Raw genomic sequence first — 27,009 nt, 5'->3', positions numbered from 1 at the left:
CGCCCCCCGCAGCCCCGCGCTCCCGGGGGTTCGTTCCTCTCTGCTACCACCCGGCGGGAGCTCTGCTGCCACGCTCCGATGGGACAAGCTTCAGAAGCCGCGTCATTCCAAAAGGTAGCCCTTGCTCTCGCCTCCGTGGGGGAGCACTTGCCCAGCACGGTGGAGGGGGTTTTTAAAAACAAACTTCTCATTTATCAAATTAATTCTGTGACAGTGATTTAGGAAAGAACCTGGAAAAACATCTTCTAGAGCATCTTTGATGTTGTTTTTCATATTTGTACAGAACAAAAGCTTCCTGAGATGTTTTATAGGGAGGGTCAGACGGCTCCCATTAACGCCAGGCAGAGACGTCCTTTGGGCACGCCGCAGTAGCAGCCGGTGGGTGCGTGGGTTTGGTGTGCTCTCCAGCTGTAACTGAAACCAAAAGCCTCCTGAAGCATTAGAATAGAAAAACACCTGAGTTTATTTTTCATTTAAAAGACTGATGATCATATTTAAATTTGTAATATTAAAAAAATTGGTTAACCAAAAAGTATTACATTAAATAGATTACTTTGGCGCAGAAAACGAGCATAAACAATCTAAAATATTTTTTCCATGTGAACATTATATGTGAGTGACAGGGCTGCAGTTAAGAGCACAGTGAAACGTATCAGTATTAGTAGGGCTTGTTGAAGTTTGAGTGCTCTGATGGCAGGAATAAAACTGGAGAAATACAAGAACCTTCTCCACTTGAAAACTTGCTCATGGTTGGTACACGGCCATCCCACACGTTGGGTGTGAGCGGCAGCGGGCAGCGCAGGAACAGTTGCTGGTGAGCTCTCATATGCAGCAGTTACTGAAATAGCAGATGGGTCAACAGTTGCTGCTCTTTCAAAGTCATCCAGAAAAAAAAATAAAAGCAGCCTCTCTGAAAGGGCTGTGGCTGATGTTACTTTCCTGCGGTGGCTTAATGCCAAGAGGCAACGTAAATAGGAAGAGCCGTAATTAGTGCTGGCTGAGGCTGGACATGGGGTATGGCTGCAGACACCACCAGGCTCAACCTGTCACCCGACTGCTCTGGCCAGAGGAAGGCTCTGCAGCACCAGCGGAGGGGGGGGACCCGGTGCTTTAAGGAAGCCAAATGCTGAAGGCTGCCAGGCCTCCCGCGGGCACCCTGCACAGAGCGGTTGCTCCCAAGCAGCACTTGCTCCCCAGCATGTTTCTTTTTTTTTGCAGTTAAGTCCCAAAAGAGAAATGATAAGCCTCGGGGTGGGGGTGCACCTGGTCTTTCAGCCAAGCCTGTCTTTGTGCCGCTCCCCACCAGGACGGCAGGAGCTGAGGCCTGGAGGAGGCTGGCCCTGGCTGCCGTGTCGCGCTGGACTGGGGAGCGAGCAGGTACTGCAGAAGAGGTTTGTCACCTTCAGAGCAGAGGCTGTGGCCCAAAAACTGCCGGTCGGGCTCTGGGGTTCTGCCTGCAGCTGCCCTTCCGTGAGCAGCCACATGCTGTTCCCGGGGCCTGACGGCGTTCCAGCAGGTATTGTGCTGGTAACAGTGGTCTGGCTTCTCGGGGTGCTAGCAACTGCCTGCCTTCAGAGTATGACTAAATGTGTGTGTCTGTGTGTGCGCGTGCTCGTTTACTTAAAGATCTTTGAATGAACAAAGCTGAACGTTACGCGTTTTGTAATGGCTCTGAAGCTCTGGCTTAATTAGCGTCTGGAGTTCATGGAGGCGCTCCCAGGACTGTGAGAAATCATCTGGTCCTTCCCCACAGCCGCCGGCGGGTGGGACACTGGGGTACCCTGGGTGCACCATCAGCTCAATTGTCACTGTCCTGCTCTGTGGCGGCGGGAGTGCGGGCGAGGGCGCCTTGGACGTGAACTCCGCGATGGCAGTATCGATGGCGCTCCAGATGTTACCGACAGACATGTTCTTGCCCATGGTACTCAAACCTATGTAAATGTCTGGCCACCTGTAGCCAGGGGAGGAAACACCAATATTAATGCTAACGAGGTAGTTATAAAAGCATCTGTTACATCCAGTGGATTAGGAATCAAAATTTACGTAAAACTTAAGATAGAAAAGGGGGAGAGGGATTTTAAGACTTAACAAAAGTAAGACCAAAGCTACAAGCCAGTAATGCTTTTTCTTTCCTTATTGAAACCAGGATACTGCTTAAAGCAGCGGTTCTTTAGTCTGACAGAAAGTCCCAGCAAAGCCCCGGTACCGGGACTGCTGCATTTCTGTGTACGGAGTCAGGCACAAGGTTGTTTGGCATCTGTGCACTTACAGGTGTGTTTTATAGGCACAAAAGGGAAGAGCAGAGCTAAACTGAGAAATGCCACATTACCAAAATATTGCCAGGCCATTGCTAGGCTGGTGCTATGCCAATTAAAACCTGAATAATAACCATCTCTAGATGATAACCCTCAGCTAAGTGGAAACAAAAAAAGTACCTAAAGTAAAATGGAAACCACCCTGCTAACAAATGATTCTGCTAGAGTATATCAGAGCTCCATAATAAAAGACAAAATACTGGACAAAATGTTACTGGTAAAGATAGAGCTGAGAGAACACCAGCTGGAGCCTGTTTCTGTGGAGCTTCAACACAATTCTGTGTTCGAGTCTGGCTGCAAACCTCAGTTCTAGCTTGGCACGTACAAGCCCAGGAGGGTTGTACTAGTGTCTGAGGGCAGAATGAGTAAGTTTGGGGAAGAAAGCAAGGCTGGAGTCTTTACCTGCATGACCAAGGAAGAGCCCAGCTGAACACTCAGCTCTGAAAGGCGGCTCCTTGGAGGCCCATCGACACCACCCCTGCCCCTTCGGCAGCATGGAGACCCTGGAGCGCGCGGGGCCTTTAAGCCATAAAACACTATCTGATTATCTGATTTAAGATTTTAAGAAAATTGTGTTATTGGGGGAAGGGCTGAGCTTTTTGGGTTTGGTCCTGAGATGCAGGACACTGACCAGGCCGTTTGCTTGGAGCTGTGATCACCTTCTTGACTCCCCTTAACAACAAAAGCTTGTTAGCGCCAGGGAGGCACAGACTAATTAGGTCTCTTTCCTGCTACTTAAAACCCTTTCTCCACCATTCCAGGGAGATGAAAAGTTATTTCCTGAGAACTTGCCCTAACTCTTGCTTCTAAAATTCCAGTGGTGATACAGCACTTGAGCCTCCTCCTGTCCCACGTGCCAGGCTAATGCTGCTTCACTAGAAAGGCTGGGAAACACACCCTGAAAAGAACAATCCCTTTCGGGTGGGAGGTGAGTCGTCTCTGTTCAAACGAAACCTCTTACTAAGCCCCTGCTCCCGAGCCGCCGTGTAACCCCCAAGTGGAAAGAGAAAGGTGGCGTTCCATTCTGAAAGATGCTGTAAGGAACTGATAAGATCCTAAAGCCTTACTACAAAAAGGATGAGTGATGCCTGACTTACCTTATTCCATGCCTTGTAAACACATCCACTGTGTTAAAAGAATCTTCTTCTACTCCCAGATAAAAGTCCATCAGGGATGGTGGAATCCAGTCACAGTTATGAAGGCCTGGTTCTATTGGGACACGCGTGTACTTAATCCCATATTCCTCTAAGACCTCTGCAAATACGTGCCTCACCTCTGTAAGTAAAAACAGAGACACTTCAGTCGGGAATCAGAAATCCAGCTCATCCTCTCCCCTGAAAGCTCTTAGCACAGGGGGGGCTTTCCCTGTTTAGGAAGATAAAATTCCATTTGGCTGCTCTTCTGCTGAAATGGTTTTCTTCATCTGGGCGGGAGTCCCCTTCCGTAGGAACGTTACTCGCCCAGCGCCTGCGAGAGGTGCCTTGTCTCCCCTTCAGCGCTGAGCGCCGAGTCCCGTAGCCCCTTCCAAGTTAGTGGCTCTGGTCCTAGAGCGCACCAGAGGTGACTGCGCTGTCAGGAACAAGTTCTTCATCAAGGCCCTGCGCAGCCAGATTTGTTGTGAGGGTAAATTGCCAAGAGTGGTGTCACCCAGAGGCAGCCGAGTGCTGGAGTGGGGAAATCTGGATTTTTTTGCTCACTGTTTTCCATCTCTGTACCACAATGACCTTATTTGCAAACATACAGGGACAAGGACACTTGCCCGCCTCTGTAAAGTGTGCTGAGACCTGCAGACAGAGATTGGTGTGGAAACGCCACTGACAGGATAGAGTTCGTCTGGCACCTGGAAGAGCTGCCAGCTTTCCCAAACTCGGGCATTCCAGTTTAAACGGGCCAGTCTGCGGCTGGCCCTGGTCTGCCTCCTTCGATGCAGTCGGGAGCGTGGAATTCGGATGCTGAGGTGAATCACCAGCCCTTGGAGGAAAAGGTGCAGCCTGGGCCGTTTGCGCTGTCAATTGGCTTGTGCCGCTGTGGGAAGACGCAGCTCCCCAGGCAGCCGGCGTGGGCCTGGGCAGGACCGTCTCCCCGGGGCCCAGGTGGGAGCAGTCAAACTGCGATTACAGAGCAAAGCGTCTTACGGTGAGGCGTACTGCCCCCACAGGGAGCCTCAGCGCTGGGAAGAGGACGCCCCTCTTACCTGGGAGGACGTGAACGTGCTGGTGCCCGTCCATGTGAGGAGGTAGGTGACCTGTCAGCTTGCGGAACAGCTCCACCTGGGCCTTTAGCTCCTGCTTCACCTGCACAGCAGAGAGGGGTCAGAGCAGGGCCCGCGGCGGGCTGAGGAGAGCGCAGGGGGCTGTGGAGACCTGGCTGGCCAGCACGGGGGACCTGGCCCTGGATGCACAAGGCGCTGTGATCGTGCAGCGACGTGCAGGGCTGCGGTGTTGCCCAGAACCTTCCCAAGGCACGAGTCTCATTATGCTACTGTTACGGTGGTTACGTGGATGGTGCTGATGCTGGGATTTCCTAAAATACATGGGATATTTGAACACCTGTTTCCCTTTAAACTGAAGGGGAAGATGGGTGCTCCTATCCCCTAGGCAGAACACATTCATCCTTGTTCACGGGGCAAAACCAGCCATCTCCCTAGGGAACAACAGCCTCTCACAAGGTGATGAAAAGGCTCATTGGCACTTCTCTGGCATTTTGCCTTTACTGATCCCTAGGTTCTTTGTAAATATCTGTTCCAGTGCCTCTTCTGCCCCTTCAGATAAGTAGCTAACGGGACATGAGTGTGTGCAGGCACTGAAGCAGGGAGGAATGGGTTCTCAAAGGCTGCAGAGCCTTTGGCAGAATTAGGCCCGGGACCCAGCTCCAGCGGCCCAGGCAACACAGCGGAGCTTCGCCTCTGAGCTTACGCACAGCTGGGACCCGGGAAAGATCTTCAGCTGTTAATTGCAGGCTGATCTGTATCAGGAAAGCAAGTTGCCTGGTTGTACATGGCTTTCTCCTACCTCTGACATATTCAGGAGACCTTTTGATAGAGCTGTCCTGAATCCCATTTTCCCATGGAAGAACCCATCTTGGTTGAGCAGAGAAGAGTTTGTCTTGAGCACCTCGCATACAGGAGAGCCCTCGGAGAGGTTGGCGTGCAGGCCTATTGGGATGGCGTATCTGTAACAGGAAGGAAATATCCGTAAGCTTTGCACCTCTGTCTCCCTTACTGTGGCCAAAGGGGGAGATCTCAGTGAAAGATCTAAGCTGATCTAAAACATGGTGGTGTCCTCACTGGAGTACATCTTCATATCTCTGCTCTTCTAGAAAGTAAAGCAGAACAACAGAAACCGGAGCAGAATATCTGCAGGCAGTAATCCCGTGCAGTCTGCCGAGGGCCTGTCGGGGACTCCCCCAACTCTGTTTTCACCCCGACTCCTGTGGAAAGAGCAGCCAAGAGATGTCTCAGACTAAATGCTGTAACTGCACTAAACGTTCTACCGGCACGCTGCTACTAACTGCCCTGCAGTCACTAGTGACTGTCAGAGAAGTCTGGACCTTGCAACCCTTTTCTAAAGCACTTCATTAGCCCTCGCTAGGTATTCCCTTGACTTGTTTACCCTATTAAAGATGCTACATTTATGAGACGTTTGAGTTTTACCTGACAACTTCTAGAGCTGCCCTTAAGCAGAATCCAGTCATATAGAACCAGCGCCCAAGGCAGCTGGTACGGCAACAGCGTAGGCTGCAAGTGTAAATGCTGTCTGAGTTTAAGGGATTCCCGGTCCAAGAGGCTGCCGCTGAAATTGCCCGCGGTGGCTGGGTTTCTGTCCGCTGGTGCACACAAGCACTCGCTGAGTGGTGTGAGCTGTGCGAAGGAGCATCTCTCTGGCACAGGGGAAGGATTGCTGCAGGGATGTCAGCAGCGTAAGTGTAAAGCCTTGCTAAGGAATCTCACGGGTCCAATTTGTTAACTAGTTGCCCTCTGCAACATTAAAAAGACCCAACAAAACCGAAACTCTGGAGCTGGTGTGTCTGCAGAGCCCCTCCCGGCCACAGGGCTTTGCAGAGCGCTGGTGTTTCCTGCTCGGTCTGTGCTGTGGGTTCCCTTACAATAAACACAGGAGCTGCGAGTGCTCAGACTTGTGCCGAGCTTCATCAGCACTTCTGGAAGTCCTCAGAATCAGTAGCCAAAATGATGCTTTGAAACTTTTTCCGAGACAACCCCTGGCCTCTGGCTGACCCAGTAAGCAAACGACAGAACTGCAGAGTTCCTTCTGTGCTGCCCCGTCTGACTCACGGCGCGGTTCATTTCAAGGCACGCGGTCTGTGATGCTTTAAATCCATCCTGGAACTTCCACGTGGAGCTGCCAAAACTGGGCATGGTCTGTCGCTGTTACAGCGCTTGTACCACGAAGAGGAAAACAAAAACAATCTCCCTTTAGGCAAAGCGTGCAAAAAACCAGATCTTGCCCTTCTGTCTGCTGCCCTGGAGCTGACTAGTGACGCACCACGTTACTGGGGACAGAAGGGCTGTGGGTGGATTGGACCAAGTCAGGGCCATTTAGCGCCTTCGGATCCAAAGGCTTTGGCCCTTGCGGGACTGAAATGCTTTTTTCCTGGCTCCTCCGTGTCTTGTGCTTGTGGAGAGAGAGGTCCTTTCTGGCTTTTCCGATTTGGTGGTTCCTCTGCAGCAGGGCCTGACTGTGTAATTGATGATAAATGTTCATCTGGTTTTCGTACAAGGGACCTGAGCGCTTGACGTGCACACTAACTCCTTGCCAATAGAAGAACTGGAAGATGCCGTCACTGGGGGCGGGGGCCCTTAGGCAGACACTGATGGCAGGACAGGAGGGCTTTCCCTCCATCCTGTGACCTGCATGAGCCCAAGGGCACAGGGGGAGCCTGTGGTTTTGTTTTGGGTGGTTGGTTTGGTTTTTTTTTCAGAAATCCACCTCAGATTCTTTATCACGTCCCTGGAAAGCTGGGACTGCATCGGCTGACAGCATTATTTGTACCACAGCCACTGCCGTCTGCAAGAAAAAGGATTCATGTGTTACCATGAATCAGCAGATGAAGACTTTTTTTGTTGAGCACGCTCCTCCTCATGTGTTGTGGGAGGGCAAGAAATGAACAGCTGAGCCTCTAGTGTTGTCTCCCAGGAGCATCGAATGAACTACCTCCAATTGTGCAGTGCCTCAAATGCTGCAAGGGAAGCTGTTTCCAGGAAAAGACAATTCCCCCGACAGGTGCGGGACACCGAGGAGCCAAACGCCACGCTGCGTAACCCTAGAGCCGCCCCTCCGCCGGGCTGAAGCCAGCCCCAGGGCTGGGGAACGTGCGGAATGTGGAAGTGCAGAGAGAGCTGCCCTTGTTCTCACTGCAACGGGAGACTCCGACTGTAACATTAGAGCATCTTTCAGAGCTTTGGCTAACACCAGCTGAATATCTTAATAGTTTTCTCTTAGCGTTGGTCCTGGCTGGTTTGACAGACTGTCCATGCTGAGGCATCTCAAGAGGAACCGTTAACGTTTAACAGCTCTGGGATACAGGGACTGAAACCAAAACTCAAAATGCAGCATGTGAGAAGCTTATTCAGAAATACTCGTCTGTGGGAGACGCACAGAAGCAGGCACGCTGGGGAAGCCGTAAAGACACGGGAAGGAGGGCAATGCAGCAGGCACAGCAGTTCTGCTGCTGACATTTTCCTGCACCTAAACGTGGGTTTCCTCTGCAGGCAGCGAGCCAGATGATGCTCCTGTTCAGCACCAAACGTCCTGCTGCCCGGCCTTCATTCCTAACAGCCCTGACACTGCGTGAGCATCTGAAGTCCTACGTGCAGGAGATTAAAACAGGAGCAAAACTTAAAGTATTATAGTAATTGGCTGGGCTGTACCTTGGGAGACAGGGCTCCAGTCATGCTCAGTCCCGACCACAGGCTGGGGCTTTAAGGCTGAACCAACAGGCTTTTTCCCCACTGACTACTGCACACACTGGACTAACTCGTGCTCCTGAGGGCCTTTCGCTACTGAGATGTGGCTTCTGTGAACAAAGAGCAAAGCCAAGGCATGCTGTGTTGTAAAAAAGGCAGGGAGAAAAGTTATGGGAATATCCTGGACGGGCTGCTTTTTCAGAGGGCAGATGATTGCTTCTGCTGCACAAACATACTTTATAGTTGCCCACATCGTTTCAAAGACTGTAAAGTTTCTGCTATTTTATTGGCCGACACATGGAGGCAGAGGCCAGCAGCTCAAGCAGCTGGTACAGCACGGGATGCCACGCTGGGAGCGGAGCTCAGCTGCTGGGGGCTTGGCCTCGTCCCACCCTTAGAGATGGGGCAGGCCGGGCCCTGCCGGTCAACGCGAACTGCTCCTTGCTCCACCCGAGGCTCAAAGCAAAAGGACTGGCATCGAGCTTCAAGCAACGGTTTAGTTTCCGCAATAAAAGCGCTGCAGTAACAGCTGCCATTGCCAACGCAAAATGATGCTGAGGAATCTGCCCAGTCTCTCTCAACTCAGTTTCGGTGGTTGTTTTAAGGAGCAATGACCCTTCCACAGTCTGAGGCCCATGTCTAGGTGTTTGCAAGTCTGTCCCAAAGCCACTGCCCTGGAGAATGCACAGCCACGAAGCAGGATTTAATTAACTCCTGAAAAAGCCAAAGGACAGTGTCCACAAGCGTGTGCTCTTACAGCATGAGGAGCATTAGAGGGGGCTGTCCATGAGCTCGTTGAGAAGAGGTTGGGGCCAGTAGCTTCTGCAGCCACCAGGGTTAGCGAGCTGTTTCCACGGAGAAGGTTGGCTGTTCAAACCAGGCTTCTCGGTGGTTCTTGGCTCAACATGCTGGGGGGGGATGGGGGAGAAGAAGTTGACGTGCCCAGCCCAGTTATCAAATAGAGGAAACACAATCAGCTAAACTGCTTCCTTCTCAAGTGGTCGCTTGTTTTGCAACACACACGTCTCTGCTGAGGCAATGGGCTTCGTGCAGCTGCAATCCCTGATCAATACCCTGAGCAGCGGAGGGCCCCTGGAGGCTGTCACTAGACCGAGCCACTCTTCAAAGTGCCCACCAGCTTTGCACGTTTCTGAGCTGGTGGATGAGTGTCGGTGCCGCGGGCCCTGCCTGGCGGTGCCCGCAGTGTGCGCAGCCCCCCGCTCCTGGGAGCGGCGGCTGTGGGAATCCGTGGCTCCCCGAGCCCAGTCCCAGTTGTCCTGCTGCGGGCTCTGCGCTGGCATGATACGGCACTTCCCCTTTTCCTTGGTGGGTAAACAGATCCCGCCTTCAGCATCCTGTCTGTATCCTTATCTGGAAAATCACTGTTCATCAGATTTCAGCCCAAGTGTGACACAATTAAGAGCCTCATGTAAATATCTGCAGCTAGACATCCTGCTTCGGTGACCCTCCGAGTGTCTGGAGCCTGACAAAGGCAGGCTGCGCTTTGTGAGAAAAAGCACACCTCCTAGTTTCTCCATGTTGGCATTTGCATACCTGTTCCCCCCCCGCTTTCAGCCTTTAGGAAACTGTAAGATCTAACTGTCTTTCATCAAATAGCGTCTTGTCTTGCTCCATTACTGCTAAGGACTTACTTCTGCTGGAAGAAACACTCCAAAGCCTCTGCGGTGTTAAGAACTGGTATCATAACATAGCTTAGGGATGTTACTCTCTTTTTAATTACATGTTTGTATCAACTGAAGCTCCTGTGCCCGTGACCTTACGTCAGCAAAAGGTGCCGGTGCCAGTGAAGTTAATATGATCTGGAATTCCAGTTTTAAGGCCTCCGCTTGGCCCCCCCTAATCCAGACACCGCTCAGCAGTCGAACCGTCTGCTGTGATTAACAGTCAGATAAAAGGGTGATGAGAAAGCACAAGAGACTTCTAGATTAGTCAGATGTTGACTGGGAGGGTCAGAATTAAGTCACAATTTACACATACATTTTGCAATTAGTGTTGATGGGAAAGGAAGTGAAAACATAGACAGCAATTAAATGTGGCTTTGTTAGATTCTTGTGTTAAACGTACCCAGATGTTGTAGAGGCTTCAGCTTTGTGTAGCTGATGTTCAGCATTCAAACAGCAAAAAAAACAAAACAGGAAGATTGAGGTTGCGTTCTAAAATATGTCACTCTTCATCAAGTATTCGGGTATGATCATCTGCAAAAGGGTCCTAATACAGTCACAACTGAGCTGGTTGATAAAAGGGGCAAAAAACATGTCAGCAGACAGTCTTAGGTCTCTCTATTCCTGCTCTCTCCGTATTTCTAAGGAAAAATTAACGGACCTGTTCATTTCAGGTAACAAAATAACCCTTCCAGTCTCTGGGAAAGGCTCTGGAATAATCACCAGGAAGACTGGCTGACTTCAGGGTGGGGCTTGATAAGTAGAAAATTGAGATTATATTATATGGATAACCAGAAAATCGCCATCAGTCTATGCCCCGTAAAGAGAAAAATGCCGAGTTATTGAACAACCCCGCAGTGGAAGTCTGTTCCCCGCCTGCTGTTCCGCTGGGTACGGCTCCAGCGGGCGCTGTCAATGGGTTTGTCGTTCGGCGGTCAATCAGGCCTCCGCTGAGACTCCACTTTTGCCTGAAGCGAGTGGGTCCTTCTTTTAGCCCCGTTGTGACAGTGAATGAGAAAGGCCCAAGATCCAGGAGCTAGATGTTAGGGAAGGTGTAGTATTTACTGCTCGGTTCAGCTGTTTTGCCATCAGTTTGTGTTAGAGCTGGTACAAAGATCTGCTGACAGCCATCACATTTCTGCCAAGGCTTCTAATCAAAACACAGGGCAACAGATGGTATGCCCAGAGGCCTACAGAATTATTGGGAAAATGAAGGGGAAAATGAAATTCCAGAGGAACTGTGTTCCTTTCTGAAGCACGAGTCCTAACATTGCAGGGCAGCACGAGATGCCTAAGAAGGACTATCCTGCAGGAAAAGTTATCTGGTTACTAATTAGCTTTGCCCGTGTCCAGTTAACTGAGAACCAGGTGAGGAGAGGGAGCTCAAGACCTGCAACGATGAGCAACCATGTCATAGACAGTTAATCGGGAAACACCCAGGTCATCTGCACGGAAACGGCCCGGCACCCCGACAGTCGTGGCACCGTGCCTGCAAAACGCCAGCTCCCACAGCACTGGAGTGACCGCAGGAAAGTGCTGCCAGCCTGTTCTCAGCGGGTGAGTGATGCAGTCTCCCTGCTTACACCGCTGGTCACAGCTGAAATGCCTGCGACGGAGTTCAGCAGATGTGTGTCCGTGTGCGTGTGTGTATATATATAGTGCTTGCTTACTTGGGTGTCTGTGGGGGAAGACAAACATGGGGAGAGAAAACAGGGCAGACTTTCCTCCCATAAACCACAAAATGTTGTGACGCCTCAATATTCACAGCAGAGGGAAGGAGGAGTAACAGTGGCAAGGCAGCCAAGCAAGCGATACTGTCACATTTTTGCACCACAAGGTGAAGAGGATTCAATGACATTTCTAGTGAGTCTGACCTATTAAAGACATCTGCGTCTAAAAAGAGTTTGCTTGAACCTTTGCAATAGAGGAACAAATATCTTAGGGGTGACACAAGAGGGTTTTTTACATGCACAGGTGCCAATTAAGTGCATGCGTACTCGCAGCACCTGACGTGGGGCTTGCATTGGAACACAACCAGCGCTTTCCCGGGCCCTGCCAATGCTTCCCCCCTGCCTGGGTAGGGCTGAACACAGCCGCAGAGTCACACAAATGAGGAACTGCAGAACCTGGGCTCTTGATCTTCAGTGCTGACAGATGTTCCCAAAGTCGCCCTGCTCGTATTCTCAGAAATGGATTTAAATCCATTTCATTCACAATTACAATTCAAAACTACCACCCAAACGAATGACATTGTTGCAGCTTCTGCTGTCACCTGCCCTGAAACCTGCCTTTTCACACCCGTATCAGCTGTCAGCACAAGTGTCATGACCCGGATTCAAAGATGCTTTTTAAACCTCTGATCGCGTGCCCTACTTGCTGGCTATGGAAATGAGGCCAGCTGGATTCTATATTTAAAAGCCTGCTAAAGAGCACGGCTAAAATAGCCGACAACATTACCAGAGCATCGGGGCTTAAGGGGTTTCACGGTACCCCTGTGTCTGAGAGAAGTGCTGGCTTTATCTCCTTCTTGTGTAATCTCTAACCTTTTCCACAGAGACCAGTTTGCCACTGACACTACGCCTGGCTTTCCTGCACCACCCAGCACGAAAGAAGCTGCAGGCTGCAAGCAATCTCCAAGTACCCCTAAAATCACAGCCAAAACAAGGAGAACAAGGACAGCACGACTCGCGTGACTGTCCCCTGCAGCAGCTCTATTTGAAGCCTAAGGTCTCAGCTCTAGTACCAGTACAGCTCCTTTCCCAAATTGTTTCCCAACCCTGCTGCTCTCTCTTTCAGGACGTACCCCTGCTTCCAAGTGCCTGTCCACGCTGGAGCTGAAGCATTAGCTGGGTTTTATCTTCTAAATAGAAGTAATGCTTCCTGTTAAAGGATTTGCTAGGCTAGTCCATGAGAACAACACATAGCACTTGATTTGCTACAGAGCCAACCGTGCCAGCAACCTCTGAAAACTTCCAGCACAAAAGCATTTACCAAGTGCTGATGGTGTCGGGAAGGAGTAAAGGTAGTAAGTACAACACAGGTAAAAGCTATTGTCCCTCTCTTTAGGTAAGTGGTTTTTACAAACGGATTTATCAAGCCTAGAATTAACAGAAATATTGAGGTGCTTTTTAAAAAGGTTTCTGGGGTGGAAAAATTAAGTTTTCTACTGCTCGGATTTATAATTTAGTCCTCACAGAATCACACCTTTCCCCGATTCTGCAATGGCTGAAATGCATCAAATCAAATCAGATTGAAAGATTTGTGCTTTTATGCTCTAGTCGTTTTTGGGGTAGCAGCTTGGTCTGGGTATATAGTGTGGACTTTTCTTCTGATGGTCCATCCTTTAAAAGTGTGCGAAAAGAAAGGCCGGCAATCCCAAACTCTATTAGTCAAATTGTGTAGGTGGCTTTCTGTCCCCAGGGGAGAAAAGGTGCAGTGCAGGCTGATACCAGAGAAAGAGCCATTATGGGTACGGCTGGCAGGTCACTGGTTTTACTATGAAGAGTCTTAGCAAATATACCTGGAGTCCGCTTTTCTTAGACCAGCCTGGGCTATGATACAGTGTTTATACTGGGGCTACAAAATACTAAATTTTTCAGGCTTGGCTTTCCGTGGGTAGCCTGTGGGGGCTGTCCACAAAGGAGCTAAAGAAAGTAGCTTACCTCCTTGCCAGCTCGGCTGCGTCTGCGGCAGCGCTTCCGTTGACTAGAAGGGACACGTTAGACACCGCACCAGCCAGGAAACAGTCCACGATGCCTTGGTTTCTCCGGGGACAATAGCCAAAGTCATCTCCAGTGACTATTAGCTTCACCTGGAGCATCCTTAGAGGTCATCCCTAGCAAAGAGGTAAAGGAGGGAAGATCGGGGCGATCAGCAGCCTGCGGGTCGCAGGCGAACAGGAAAGGACGGGCTCAGCGCGGGGGGGGCCCCGGCCGTGACTCAGCCCGGCCGGCTCCTGCTCGCCCTCGGCCTGCGCGGCCCCGCACCGCAGCGTGGGGCTGCCCGGCTTCTGCGCCGGGGCCGCGGAGCCTGCCCTTGCCCGGGGGGCCCCGCAACCACCCCCGCTGCGGAGCGGAGCCTGACGGCGGGCCGTGTGGCGGCCGGGGCTCGGAGGGCTGGTTTAATGGACTGAGGGTGCGGCAGGGTTCAAATTCCTTCCCCCGCCCCGCGCCCTCGCCCGCGGTGCCGGGGAAAGGGCACCGGTGCCAGGCGCCCGAGGCAGCCCCGCCGCCGTGACGCCGCCGATCCCCGGCCCGCCCAGCGCCGGCGAGGGCAGGGAGGATGGGCCCGTGTCCCCGGGGAGAGCCGGAGCGGCGCGGCCTCCGGCGGCGCGGCCCTGCCCGCCGCCCCCCCGGGCGGTGCGTACCTCCGCTCCTGCCCGCGGCCGGGGCCGCCCCGGGGGGAAGCTGGCCCCGGCGGCGGAGCTCTGCCCGCGCCGCCGCGCATCCCCCTCCGCCGGTGCAGCCCCAGCCGGAGCGACCGGCGCCGCCGCAGCGCCGCGGGCACCGGGGCGGCCCCTGGCTGCGGCGGCGGGGCCCGGGCCCGGACCGGCCGGCGGGACGGAGGGAGGGAGGGAGCGGGGCCGCGCCCGCTCGGTGCCGGGGGCTGCGCCGGCGCCCCCCGGGTGAGACCTGCGCCGGCGGCTGCAGGCGGGGCAAGCGACACACGTCGTGTCCTTTGGTGGCCCCAGAGCAGAGCGAACCGTCCCAACGGTGCCGCCGGTACGGACCCGCGCCCCCTGAGTCCCACCGCGGCCACTCGCTTGCTTTTCCCCACCTTGGTGTGCTGGCAGCGCGGACCCGCTGAGAGCGAGAGCTGCGGCGCGGTAAAGCCTGGTCAGAAGCCCCCACAGCTCCTGATGCTGGGCTGGGCAAGGGCAGGGAGAACAGGAGAGAGCTCCAGGACGGGCAACGTCTAGAGTGCTGTCGTTCCGTGCTGGATGTAAGCCAGTTCTCCATCAGGCTGCATGTAAAATCCTGTTTGTCCTGGCGCTGAAGTGCTTTTTCTTACTGCAGAAAAGCAATTCTTGATATACCAGGATGAAAGTGAAAGCACCGAGTAGGTTAGAAATGTTGAGTGCAAGATATTATCAGCCTGCGTTTTTCACCTGTGGAAGAAGAAGAAGGAGTTCTATCAAAGTAGAATTCACCCTCTTGGTCTGTAATGTTATCCCAAAATATTCACCCACTCCTGCTATTGCACAAGAAACAACAAACTGATGTTTGGGGCAGGAGGAGAGTGATAGTTCAGAAAGTGCTAGGGTAACATGTCCATGGATTCGGGGTAGCTGTCTTTGTGGTTGCTGTTAACCTGTCCCTGGACGCAGGGATCACACTGGGGCTGGGACCGTTGCATGGATGATGGTGATTTCCGTGTCTGAACCTGTGTCAGCGTGGAGGTAAGAGGGCCGGGGAAGAGAAGAAACAGCTGTCAGACCAAGCACAGGCTTCTTGGAAGAGCAGCTGGGGTGGAACAGGTCAAAAAAGGCTTCAATGGTTGTTTCTGTGGGAACAGACTGACCATCCTGCTGCATAATTCATGGCTAAGGCAAACTCGTTTGGGCTAACTTAGCTCTCTCTCATTGCAACCACAACCCTGTTCTCAGCTCTGGGCAATCCTTGCATAAAGAAATCAAAGCCTCCAGGTGTTCCCTCTTTCTGCAGAATTCCGTTCCTAAAAGACAGGCAGGGCACCCAAGCCCCAAAGTCAAGGAAAGGATGTGCAGGCACAACCTGCACTGACCGTCCTTCTTGGCAAAGGAAGAACCATCCGTTTGTGGAGACAAAGCAGCACAGTTCAGCGGAGGGAATTCCACTGCTTTCACACGCAGAGCTGAGGTATGAAAATTCTGAATGTGGGGGCCTGAACACCTGCGCAGCCAGTGGCTCTCCATGTCTCTTTCCTCACAAGGAACTGGGAATGGGTGAATGGAGGAGGGCTGTGGCCTCTTGATCTTTAGGCTCCCGTCGATTGCAGTCCAGGCAGCAAACTGCTGTGGGGCGTGGGGGGGGGATGCCTCTGCCTCCCACCTCGGATCGCTCTGCAGCAGCAAAAATGTTTCCACTGGCCTGAGAGCACTTTGCAGGGGCAGCTAAGATTTGGGCAATTGTTTCTAAGAGTATTTCGATACTTTGAAGGAGGAAAATGAAAGCAGAATGGGTGGTAGCAATGCTGTTCATGGAAGACTTTGGTTCCTTGGCTGTGCTCTCCTTATAGGCCCTGGAACAGGCAGCATGGAGACTTGTGCTGGATCCAGAGAGGACATCGTCTGTGCCTCACTGTCTAGAGCTTACTCCTCCCTGGCACGTAAATGAACACTGACTACAGGAAATCACGGGAGAGCTGGAGACAGCCTTCTGCCCCCTTAGTGACACCATTCTCACTGAAAAATTATATGGAATGAAATTCCAAACAAATCATGCTAAAATAGTGTAGAGAACTTTCTAAATCTTCATTCTATCAATTCCTGTGAGCATTTCCATCATTTAATAGTTGTATGTCTCTGTTACAGAAAAAACTTTGATGCTCTGTAAGTGTTTCCACTGCCCCTGGCACTTCAGAGTGGATATTTGTGCAACTGCTACTCGCGTCCCCATCTGGGAGATGAACCTCAAGCCTGCCCACATTCCCCCAAGGCTTTGCTTACTGGTGGGGGCTATTAGCGTAAGAGATGAAGTCAGCACAACTCTGAAGTAATGTCATGAATCGAAACCAAGTGCCTCCTGCCTTTGCCAGTGCAAACTCTGGGGTTTTCTGCCTCTTTCTAGTACTGTCGATGCTGCTTGTCCCTGCACAGGTGAGAGGCAGGGAATCGTAAGAATCTTAGACAAAGCTTGGCTTCTCAGCCTTCTTAACCTTAGGATGCGTTTAATGCTATTAACGGTGACATCCCTCTTAAATATTGAATGCAGTTCCTGGAGGCTTTCTTTTTCCACTTCATTCCTGTTTAAAAACTCTCCTTCCCGTGACTGGAAGCAAAAACTCCCCAACAAGCAAACCTTGCCGCTGTGCTACGTCCCCTTGGACCCCAGCACAATGTCTCCCCCCAGCCTGCGTACTCCAGCTGGCTGCCAAAATAGCCCTCGCAGCCAACCCCCGCGTAGGCCGGAGCAAAGTCTCTCACAAGTTCAGCCTGCAGCTGAAAGGCAAGGCAGGCTTCCTCTGGCTACTCTTGCCTCTTCAACGAAGACATGAATGAAAATATTGGCCAGCGTTTCTGGCGGAGCTGCATAAGCCGGGACATGTACTAAGCACAGGCTGCATCTTCCAGCTTAAGTGAAACAAAACACATCCCTACCATATCTGAGGCGCGGGAGCTCTCTCCAACCTCAAGCGCTTCACTGGTTTTGAGCTTGAATTTCTTTCCCTGAACTTTGAGTTATTCAGTAGCGGATTGAGAGATTTCCTGTATTTCACAAAAGCCTTTCCTAACAATTAATGCTTCAACAAGCCATCTGTTGACATGTTGACATTAAAAAAGTATTTTCTTTTTCTTGTTCTCTTGGCTGCAGTGAGTTAGTTCATTTGGGATTACAATGGTAGCACAGTAGGACTTGGTTTGTCTTTTCCTTGCATGAAATCTTGTTGAAAGTGTGAATTGTAAAAGACGTTTGAATAAGACAAAGTAAAATCCATTTTTGAAACGAAAGGATGTTAACGTTTTCTCCTCTTCCCCAGCCTCAAAGATTTACAAAATCTCGGAAGTTCAGTGGCTACTGCAGAAATGCTTAAATTAAAGCCTTTTCATCCCTGCACTGAGGCCGGTTTTCAGAGGAAACGAGACATTTGTGTTCACGCTGTCGGCGCCCAACTCGGTCTCTCAGGGGCGGTGGGATGCCTTGGCCAACGCCGACCTCCTTTGCCGCAGAGATGGAGGTCCTGCGACGAGCCAACGCCGCACGTGGCTGTGACGCTGCCGCCCCCAAAGCCCAGGTACGGGGCCGTCCAGGCGGCCGGGGCAGGAGATGGAGGAGGGCACTGCGGCGAGGCGCCGCGCAGGAAGGGACAGAAAACGAGTGGGCTTTTGCGGAGGCTGGAGATAGGTGATGTGCAGGAGTGCTGTAGGGCTGTGTGTTCGTTAGCTGTAATTTTCAGCATCGGAGCTGAGTGAACCTGAACAGAAGCGAGGGAATGTGACCAGGAGGAGAGACGGACGGCGGCCGCCCGGTTTTCCTAAAATTCACGGACAGGATCAGCCTTCGGTGAGACAGAAAAACCGGTTTGCTCGGTCTCTCGGGACACTTCTGTGCTGCGTGGGGCCAGGGCAGGGATGAGGGTGCGGGCCGGTGCGCTGAGGGCACCGGACCCCGGCTGCGGGACACAGCTCGCCGGGCGGTGCCCGCGCCGGGCCCGCTCCGGGCCGCCCGCCCGCACCACAACGCCCCCGTGCCGCGCCCGCCCGCACCACAACTCCCGGCGCGCCGCGGTGCCCTCTGGGTAGGGGCAGGCGGGCGCCATTTTGCGCGGCGGCAGGGGCGGCTCCTGGCGCGGCGGGCAGCGGCGGCAGGGGGAGGCCCCGGTCCCTCAGCGCTCCGCCGGCTGCGGGGCTGCCCTGCCGAGGGGGTGACAGCGAAGGAGGGGGGGCGTCAGAAGTGGGGGATAAAAAGATTTTGCCTAAACTAAAAATGAGTATCAGCAAAGTAGAATTAACCAAGAAATCCATGAGCCAAAATAGCACTCCTCTGCCAGAGATGACAGAACTACTGCCTCCAAAATTCCAGGAAAGTCTACCATGAGAGGTAGAAGACTCTCTACAGCAGGCTACTGCTGAACTTTTAGGAGAAACAACAGACTCTCAAAAATCCAGTGGTACATATGATAGCCAGGGAGAACTACCTCTTTTATCAGACATGGAAGAGACTGCTGTAGAACCGTGAGTATTCCTTGTCATCTCAAAAGAGTTCCTTCTACAAAGGGGCTAGTGTTACCAAAGAGAACATTGGGAACTCCTCAACAACATTGCCGAACTTGTAAATTAATCTGGCACATCACTTACAGCGATTATTGTCATCTCCCAGCATCAGCGAAGGCACCTGGAAAATGCCAGCTGACTGAATGGCAGTGGCTGATAATTCCTTTTGGAGCTCTGAGGGGAGATCCCATCTTGAAGGACTAGCATCGTCAGGAGAGCAGCTGAGAGATGCTGGCAATGTCGCTGGGCGCAGATCGCCAGGTCTCTGCAGAACTTTCAAGGAAGTCCTTCCTTCCTCAAAGACTAGAAACAGGAGACAGCCATAAAAAAATAACATCAACTCTTCTCCCTCAGATGAAAAATTCTTCCATTTAAATATGTATATGTTAATACTTTTTTTTGTCAAATGTCTTCTGCTTATTTACTTACTCTTCTTATTCTTACATTATATCTACTGAATGCAAAAATCTGCGTAGCTGATTTTGGGTCTCTAGTCCTTAAACAGCATGGGCTGAGTGATAAGAAACCGTGTAATTCTATAAATTTTTGGCAAGCCATCTTTTTTGTCTTTTCAATTTCTGCCTGGGTGACAGCATTTTTACTGTTATTACTACTGTTTACTATTTGTATTATGATTAGGTGTCACAGATAGAAGAGCTCTGCTGTAAGGCATGCCAGTGGATACCAATGTTTGATCTCAAGTGAGGTTTATAACCTTCGGTTCGTCAGCATGGGGTGAAAGGAGATGGAAAGAACCACACAATGTTTACAGGCCTGATTCACTGCTGTTACTGCCTCGATCTCAGTACAGTTCATCCTCATTGGTACCAGAGAAAGGACCAGATGCAGAGAAAAGTCAATGGAAGAGCTTATGCGGACTTGTTTTTCTATCAGGTACTAGTATTTTCAGAACTGCGTCCTATATATTTTCCCTAAGGTTAGTGACAGTCTGGGAAGGAACGCAGGCGATGTTACTGCAGTGTTCTCCATAAATCAAGGGCTGTCCATACCAAAAAAATGCACCAATGCTTTTTTGGGTATAGATAAGCCCAGGAGTTGCCTGCTATGTTACCTTAGTTGTCAGTCCCTGCTTTTGTCATGTAAAGCAAACAGAAAGCTAAAGCACGTTTAACAAAGGCCAATATAAAAAGAATAATATAATATGTTGCTTTGGGCCAGCATACACCCTCTGAAACTCTCTTGTGCCACAGATTTCTCATTCCTGTATGCTAAAAGCATTTGGCACTGCCAAATCTACTAAAACCTGTGTTTCAGGGAGGGCCAGGTTATACCTACAGGTGCACCTGAGTGGAGATGGTAGGCATTTCCAAAATCCTTGAAAATTAAGTGTGCAAAAGGACTGCTGGGTTAAGTGACTGAAGGCAGAAGGCATTCTAGTTACATTTTACATTCTTCCCTTTTACAGAACTGTTGAATTATTTTGTTTGTGTGCATAAATAATAATGATGAGATTCCTGTCAAAAAAGCTGATGTATCCATCCAGTGTGCACCATCACATAATTTCAGAGACAAGTTTACCTGTAGCTTACAGCAGTCTACTGGAAACAATAGTGGGCCCTGTAGCATGAGGTGGCTGTTAATTGCCACGAGTGTTTGGCATTGATGGGGTTCTTTGTTGGCAACCGTTCTAACCCAATTATGTTTCTAAAGTAGGACTGAAAGGCATTGTAGGGAGCACCATGTAAATGGCAGTAAATGCACTGAGACTGAGAGACCTCCCAGAAAGACAGACAGGTGCCAGCTAAAGCCCCATATGATTGATTTTCCACGGCTAAAATGGCAACCACAGACATCTGTTTTTGCCCCGTTTATAACAACAGCAAATGTGAGCTGTTGTCTTAGAACAGTAAGGCTTCTTAGAGTGACACAGAAATATGTCATTTGACTATCAATGGGTGATCTTTTGCTTTTCTGCAAGCAAATATTGATACTTCCAGCACTAGGAAGTGAGTTTTTAGCCCTCAGAAAAACACACTGAGTCTGCGTGTGTACATGTGTGCATGTGTGACTGAATTTAGTCCTCAGGCTTATTTTAATGTGGGGATGACGTTTCAGTCGGAGATTCTTCTGAGATGTAGGTACAGCTATATAAAATGGGCCAAAGCCAGCATAAAGAAAAATAACCATTCAGTGGACTGGTATCACATGGGTAGGAAAAATCCTTGCGGATCCAGGACCGATAGAAGAGATAGAGTCAGCTGAGCACCTTATGATGTTTCCACTAGCCAGTCACACTGGTGCGCTTTCTAAAGCACCCTGTAACAGACAGCACGGTGCTGCCGCTCCTTGCTGTTGCACACTCGGAACACCGTTGTTGCAAAGACTCGGGTCCCAGGGGAGGTGCCCTTCTACCCCTTCCCTTGCTGCTAAGGACGTCAAAAGCTTTTGTTCTGTTAAATTACTCTGTGTTCCTGGGAGTGTTACACGAGACTCACACCAGGCTGTGATGTGATGTACAGGTCAGTCCAGTGGGCAGTTTCAGAGGCAAAAGCTAATGGACTGTGTAGGAGTTCCCATATCCTTTGTCCGTGGTTGCTTCCTATTGATAAAGGAGACTTTTTTTTTTTTTGGGGGGGGGGGGGAGGCAGGAGTCCTTCATTCTTAAAAACTATGCAATGAAAGACAGTATGTATGTTAATTTATGCAGCTGTCATACAGAATGGAGCTTAATAATCTCTTTTTGTTACAAGAACTTCAGTGAAGAAATTGAATCACAGGTGGTGAACTTCCAGATCCAAAAGCAAAGATGTCATCACTACAGCCTAATGACACAGCAGTCATTGTTAATTCTTGTATAGTAGTTTTGCCCTGTCGTCAGAAGCTCTAATATAATCCAGAAATGACTGGACCAGTGGTATGTTAAGCAAGACTACCATGAATCTTCTTTGGTTTTCAACATTATGTTACATGTCTGTAAATCCCCCAAATGGGGACGCGCTGTTGCAGCTTAAGGGCCAGCACAGCGGGCAGGAGCGGACCGACACGCGCTGCCGGCCGGCTCCGAGGCAGCACTGGCCCATGGGCCCGTCTCTGCCACTTCCAGGCCCCGGGGCTGTGCCTGGGCCGCTGCGCCCGTGCCTGGGTTGACCCGGCTACTGGTTTTGTTACAGCCCGGACTACCCGTGAGACGAGACAGACCTGCCCGCGCTCCTCCGGCAGGAACGGCCTCCGGGGGATCCCTGTCGGCGCTCCCGGCGGCGCGCGGGGACATCGCCTGCTGCAGCGCCCGGCCCTGACCGCGCGAAGGCCCTCGGGTGGGGTGGCTGTGGCCTGGGGTGGGGCGGAGGGTCCCGCTGGGCGCCGCCCGGCCGAAGCGGCCCGGCCCAGAGCAGGGCCCGGCCCGCGGCGTCCTGAGGTGAGAGCGCCGCGCTCCGCCTCCTTGCCCGGGGGGCGCCACGCCGCTCGCTCTGGTTGGTCGCCATTTCCCCTCGGCCCAATGAGCTCCTCCTGCTGGAGGGCTCCCGGCGGTGAGGTCGCTAAGCCGTGGCCCAATGCGGGAGCGAGGCCGAGCAGAGGGCGGGCGGGGATTGGCCGGGCGCGGCGCTGGCGCGGGCCGATTGGCTGAGCCCGCGGAGGCGGTGCGGAAGCGCGCTGCGCTGCGGGAGGCGGCGGCGCCCGGGCTGCGGCGCCATGCGGGGCGGCTGCCGCCTCCTCACGCTCCTGCTCCTGGCGCTGCTGCGCGGGCTCTGCCGCGGCCGGGAGCCGGCGCCGGGCGCTGTTACCTGCGGCTCGGTGCTGAAGCTGCTCAACACCCGCCACAGCGTGCGGCTCCACTCGCACGAGGTCAAGTACGGCTCCGGTGAGCAGGGCCGGGCCGCGGGCGCCGCGCTGAGGGGCCGGGGAGACCTGAGGGGGCTGGAAAATGGCGGGAGCCGGGAAGCGCTGGGGGACGGGCAGCGAGGGGGGCGGGAAAATGGCGGGGGGACTTGCTGTGAGGGGGGCAGGCGATGAGGGAAGCAGGGAAATGGGGGCGGGGGGCGGGCAGCGGGGGGCGGCGGCGGAGGGGGACGTTAGAGCTTGGTGGGGTTCGTGTCGCTGGTGCAGAGGGAGCAGCAGGCCGGGGTGGGCTGTGGGGCACCGGAGACCGGGGAGGGGGATGCGGGGCGCGGGAGGGCGTTGCAGCTGCGCTCGGCGGTCCCGGGGGGGAGGTGACAGGGAGGCCTTGCCCCCGGCCCTGAGGCGAGCCCGGCGCTGCCCCCACAGCGCTTCCCCAGCGCCTGCTCTGGCAGCGGGGCGCCGGTTCGCCCGCGGACACGGAGAGCTCGGCAGTACTTTTGAGAAAGGCGGGATGGTGCGATCAGATTTTCTTCTCATGCGTTCACCGTGAACTATTAACAGTTTGCATCTACTAACACACGCTGTGTTTAACTTCGTCAGTCTGAAAGATTGTTAGGTACCTGCATTCCTATTGCAGTCAGTAGACGGACCGTGAGAATTAAACATCTTTTAAACCTGAAGGCATGAGAACATTAAACAAATTACTTTAGTCCTTTCAGGACTTCTTGAATTGGGGAGGTGGGTTAAGTCTCCTGTCATTTAATTCTATCTGAACAGGAAGCGGGCAGCAGTCAGTGACTGGAGTTGAAGCTTCAGATGACGCTAACAGTTACTGGCGGATTCGTGGGAAGAGTGACGGCAGTTGCCAACGCGGAACACCGGTGAAATGTGGGCAAGCTATACGACTTACCCACGTTAACACAGGGAAAAATCTACACACTCATCACTTCCCATCACCACTCTCCAATAACCAAGTGAGTTCTTTTGAATTTTAAGCTTTTGTATAAATAGTGCATGCTTTTGACAGTATTCTCTCCAGTTTTTCATCTTTTGAAGAATCAGGCTTGGGGCCCAGCTGCCAGAAACAGTACGTGTGTGCATTTCCAGAGTTCAAGTATATGCTTTTCTGCATCTTGGAATAATGTATTTAAATTCTTGGCAATGGTAAAATGTAATGTATACTAGTATTGGTATTTCACAGTAGTTTTAACATATCTGTGTTGTTTTTTTTTATCCTGCACCATTGCTGCTGGGAAGGTTGTTCTGAAATGTTTAGCACTTTAAAGGCGTTGGAGACTGGGCACCTCCCTCAATATTATGAAGATTGCTCTAGAGCAAGGCAGCTAGTCATTAGGCATTCCTGTATCCAAGTTCTTGGTGATCCAGTCTATTAGTCTTCCTTATCTTGCTATCCTTATTTTAGTTCACTATCCTTATTTATCTGTCCTCCTTCCACAGGAAAAATGAATCTGCTTTCACAATCATATATTTATTTATCATTTTGTACATATCTAGAAGAGTGTAATTTCTAACTGTAATTGGGTCCCAGTCTTGTCCTTGGACAAATGCTTCTCCAAGATTGAAGCACTCTCTTAAAATAAATAATGCAAACTTGTTGGAAGTTTGTCGCTAGTAGTCATTTTAGTCTTCCTTCAAGCTATGTAGATAGGTCATTACATTCAAAGTTGGAAGACCTGATTCTGTAAAAAAGATCTGTCTCTTACTATCAGTGAAGTGGCTGAAACAATCAGGTCCAGTTCTGTGTAGGGTATCTATATGATCTGGTTATTAAAACAAAAGAAGTGATGGAAAAATAGCATTTCAGAAGAATTATTTAAAGAACAGTTTGATTCTAAAACTCCCACCAGTTCGCATTTGTCAGTTTAGACAATTTTTATAACATTGTCATTAATGTAAAAATGTTCAGCACCTGTCATTGTGTGTCTTTGGTTTTGCTATGTGCCTTCACAGTATCTAAGTGAAAGGAGTTTGCATGACTTCCCAGAGATTGACAGGACCGTGACTTAGGACGTTATTGAAATATGATGTAGATATGAACACAAATTTTTATTTCATATTCTTAACAGAAGTTGGATGTTCATATGTATTTTCAAGTATGTTGTCTGACACACTTCTTGGACCATGTAAACTTGAATTAACATGAGCCTAAAATTTTAGGTTGCTAGGTACAAACTATTGCTGATCTATTTCCAAGTTGTTCATCACTTCTGGTTATCAGATTTTTAAGAATTAAAGGCTGTCTTGAGTCCTAAACAGTTTGAGCTTAGCCTCTCCAGTTTCTGAAAATGCTTGGAATTTTTTTTTTGGTGTATATTGAAATCTAATCTCTAACTTTTGTTTTATCAGGAATTAATTTGCTTTAATGATGATTTCCTTTTCCTTTTCTGCTATTCAGCTATCTATGTGAAGAAAGAGCATAAACCAGAATAGTTGTTGACCCAATTGTAAGCTTGGTATAATCAAGTAAAAAAGGAATATGATTAGCTTAATAAGCTGAATTGTTGGAACATTGTGATAAAAACACATACTGACAAAAACTGTTGCAATGGTAACTATGAAGATGGTCATACTGCAAAACTAAATATCTACGGTTACAAACTTTTTTGAGTGAGGAACATTTTCATCAGCATTAGTATTGTTTGTTTTGAATTTTTTCTCAGAAGGACTGTTCTGATCTCTGTGCTCAAGTCCTCTTTCATTTCACTTGTAGCGTATGTTGGGGTTTGTTGGCACTTTTTGCTCAGATTACATGTTGGAGTTTGTTGGCACTTTGTGTTCAGGTTGTAGTGGTAGAAAGTTACTGCTTCTGGACTCGATGACTGGTGACAAAGCAATGCAGCAATGCTTTTTCTTCCTTCTCCATCCTTGCCTTTAAACTCTGCTGACTTTGTGGCTGATATTTTTATGTGTGTGTTGGAGGTGTTTGCTTTTTCACTTCAGGAAGTTTGTGTCTCTAACAGGAAGTAAGTGCCTTTGGTGATGATGGCGAAGGAGATGACCTCGATATATGGATTGTGCAATGCAGTGGGACTTACTGGGAGCGGGAGGATGCAGTGCGCTTCAAGCATGTGGGAACGGAGGTGTTCCTTTCGATAACGGGGGAGCAGTATGGCCATCCCATTAGAGGCCAACGGGAAGTTCATGGCATGCCTACTGCTAATCATCACAACTATTGGAAAGCAATGGAAGGAGTCTTCATCAAACCCAGTATGGACCCTGCAAAACACGATGAGCTCTGAATTGACAGAGGATCCAAAATGCTTCAGCTTACTCCAATGTTCGGAGATGCTAATCCTTGGTCTCTCATAAGTCCCGCCTTGCCTAAGAGACTGACTTTCTGTATTACTGAAGGGCATTAGTTCATTCTAGGAATGCAGCACTTCTGTGGGGAATGGCATCTGCCAGGTCCAGCCATTGAAATTTATTTGGCAAAATCCTTTCTGAATTTTCAAGCTTAATTGATGAAACTAGTTCATACATCTGTTAGTTTTTGTTGTCATTGTTTTGTTACATTTTCTCAAATTTGAAGGAAATGGAAAAACTGAATTAATACATTTCTGCAGTCCCAAGTGAAATAAAAATGTGCATTTTGTAATATTTTTCCAATTATAATTAAATATTTGGAAACTGATTTCTGCTTCTTAGTGAGAGAATGTTATTTATGAGGAGATGGAGTAAGCCTAGAAAGGGAAAAGTTGTTCTCAAATATGGTGTCTTTTGAATGGCTTGAAGTCAGTTATTCATCCTTCCAGAAAAAAAATTGTGGTCCATTTGAAAATTGCTTCCAATGTCTTTCTTGACTTCGTTATGTACTGTATTGGAAGAGTTGAAAATATTGTGTATGTTGGAGTAAGAAGACAAAGTTTTTATTTATTCTCTTTCTCCAAGAAGTTCAAGTTTTCTGGTAATGGTGATACTGCTAATTGTCAAATGATGAGACTGCTCTGCTCTATGAACTGGTGCAGAAGGCTACTGTTTGTTTAATTAATATTAGAATTTCATAAAATTCCATGTGGTGCGAAGGAACGGTTGAATTTGACTTATGTTGTACTTGCATGTCACTCTGCAAGATCAGTATAAGAATCTAGATGAATAAATAGTGGAGCATATGCCCATGTGGGTTTTTTGTGTGTGAATCCAGAAGAAGAGGAAAAAGACTCTTTGAGAGTGGTTTGGTCCTGGATTTTTGACAGAATGGTGTGCTCTGGAGTACTAGCAAGGAATGTTCATTGAATAAGTTATAAATTTCTGTGTTCCTCTTTCTCTGTGAAAAGGAAAAAAACTAATTCTTGAATGTGTTACATGGTGTTACGGGAAATACTGATTAAAATTCAAACTACCATACATTTTCTATTTGCT

At 50.2% G+C, this 27,009-nt stretch overlaps 2 protein-coding genes across 3 annotated transcripts; one reads left to right on the top strand and one right to left on the bottom strand.

The window, feature by feature from the left end:
- Nucleotides 1–439: 439 nt before the first annotated feature.
- YDJC (YdjC chitooligosaccharide deacetylase homolog) lies at nucleotides 440–22,249 on the bottom strand. Of its 2 annotated transcripts, XM_074606312.1 has the most exons (8): nucleotides 21,991–22,249; nucleotides 18,916–19,134; nucleotides 14,697–15,027; nucleotides 13,583–13,755; nucleotides 5,327–5,486; nucleotides 4,510–4,609; nucleotides 3,413–3,590; nucleotides 440–1,951 (listed from the first exon to the last, which is right to left on the bottom strand). In XM_074606312.1, exons 4-8 carry the CDS (start codon nucleotides 13,738–13,740, stop codon nucleotides 1,621–1,623), a joined length of 927 nt encoding a protein of 308 aa, XP_074462413.1. In that variant the 5' UTR covers nucleotides 13,741–13,755; nucleotides 14,697–15,027; nucleotides 18,916–19,134; nucleotides 21,991–22,249; the 3' UTR covers nucleotides 440–1,620. The 2 variants fall into 2 exon arrangements, with proteins under 2 accessions (XP_074462413.1, XP_074462414.1); XM_074606313.1 differs by lacking the exons at nucleotides 14,697–15,027; nucleotides 18,916–19,134; nucleotides 21,991–22,249 and adding an exon at nucleotides 14,287–14,424.
- Nucleotides 22,250–22,305: 56 nt separating this feature from the next.
- SDF2L1 (stromal cell derived factor 2 like 1) lies at nucleotides 22,306–26,759 on the top strand. The gene is made up of 3 exons (XM_074606167.1): nucleotides 22,306–22,651; nucleotides 23,407–23,603; nucleotides 25,611–26,759. Exons 1-3 carry the CDS (start codon nucleotides 22,483–22,485, stop codon nucleotides 25,887–25,889), a joined length of 645 nt encoding a protein of 214 aa, XP_074462268.1. The 5' UTR covers nucleotides 22,306–22,482; the 3' UTR covers nucleotides 25,890–26,759.
- Nucleotides 26,760–27,009: the final 250 nt, after the last annotated feature.

This window comes from Larus michahellis, chromosome 13, assembly GCF_964199755.1.
Source record: "Larus michahellis chromosome 13, bLarMic1.1, whole genome shotgun sequence".
NCBI lineage: Eukaryota > Metazoa > Chordata > Aves > Charadriiformes > Laridae > Larus > Larus michahellis.
Note: the sequence above shows the minus strand (reverse complement) of the source record. Positions and strands in the feature narration are given on the sequence as shown.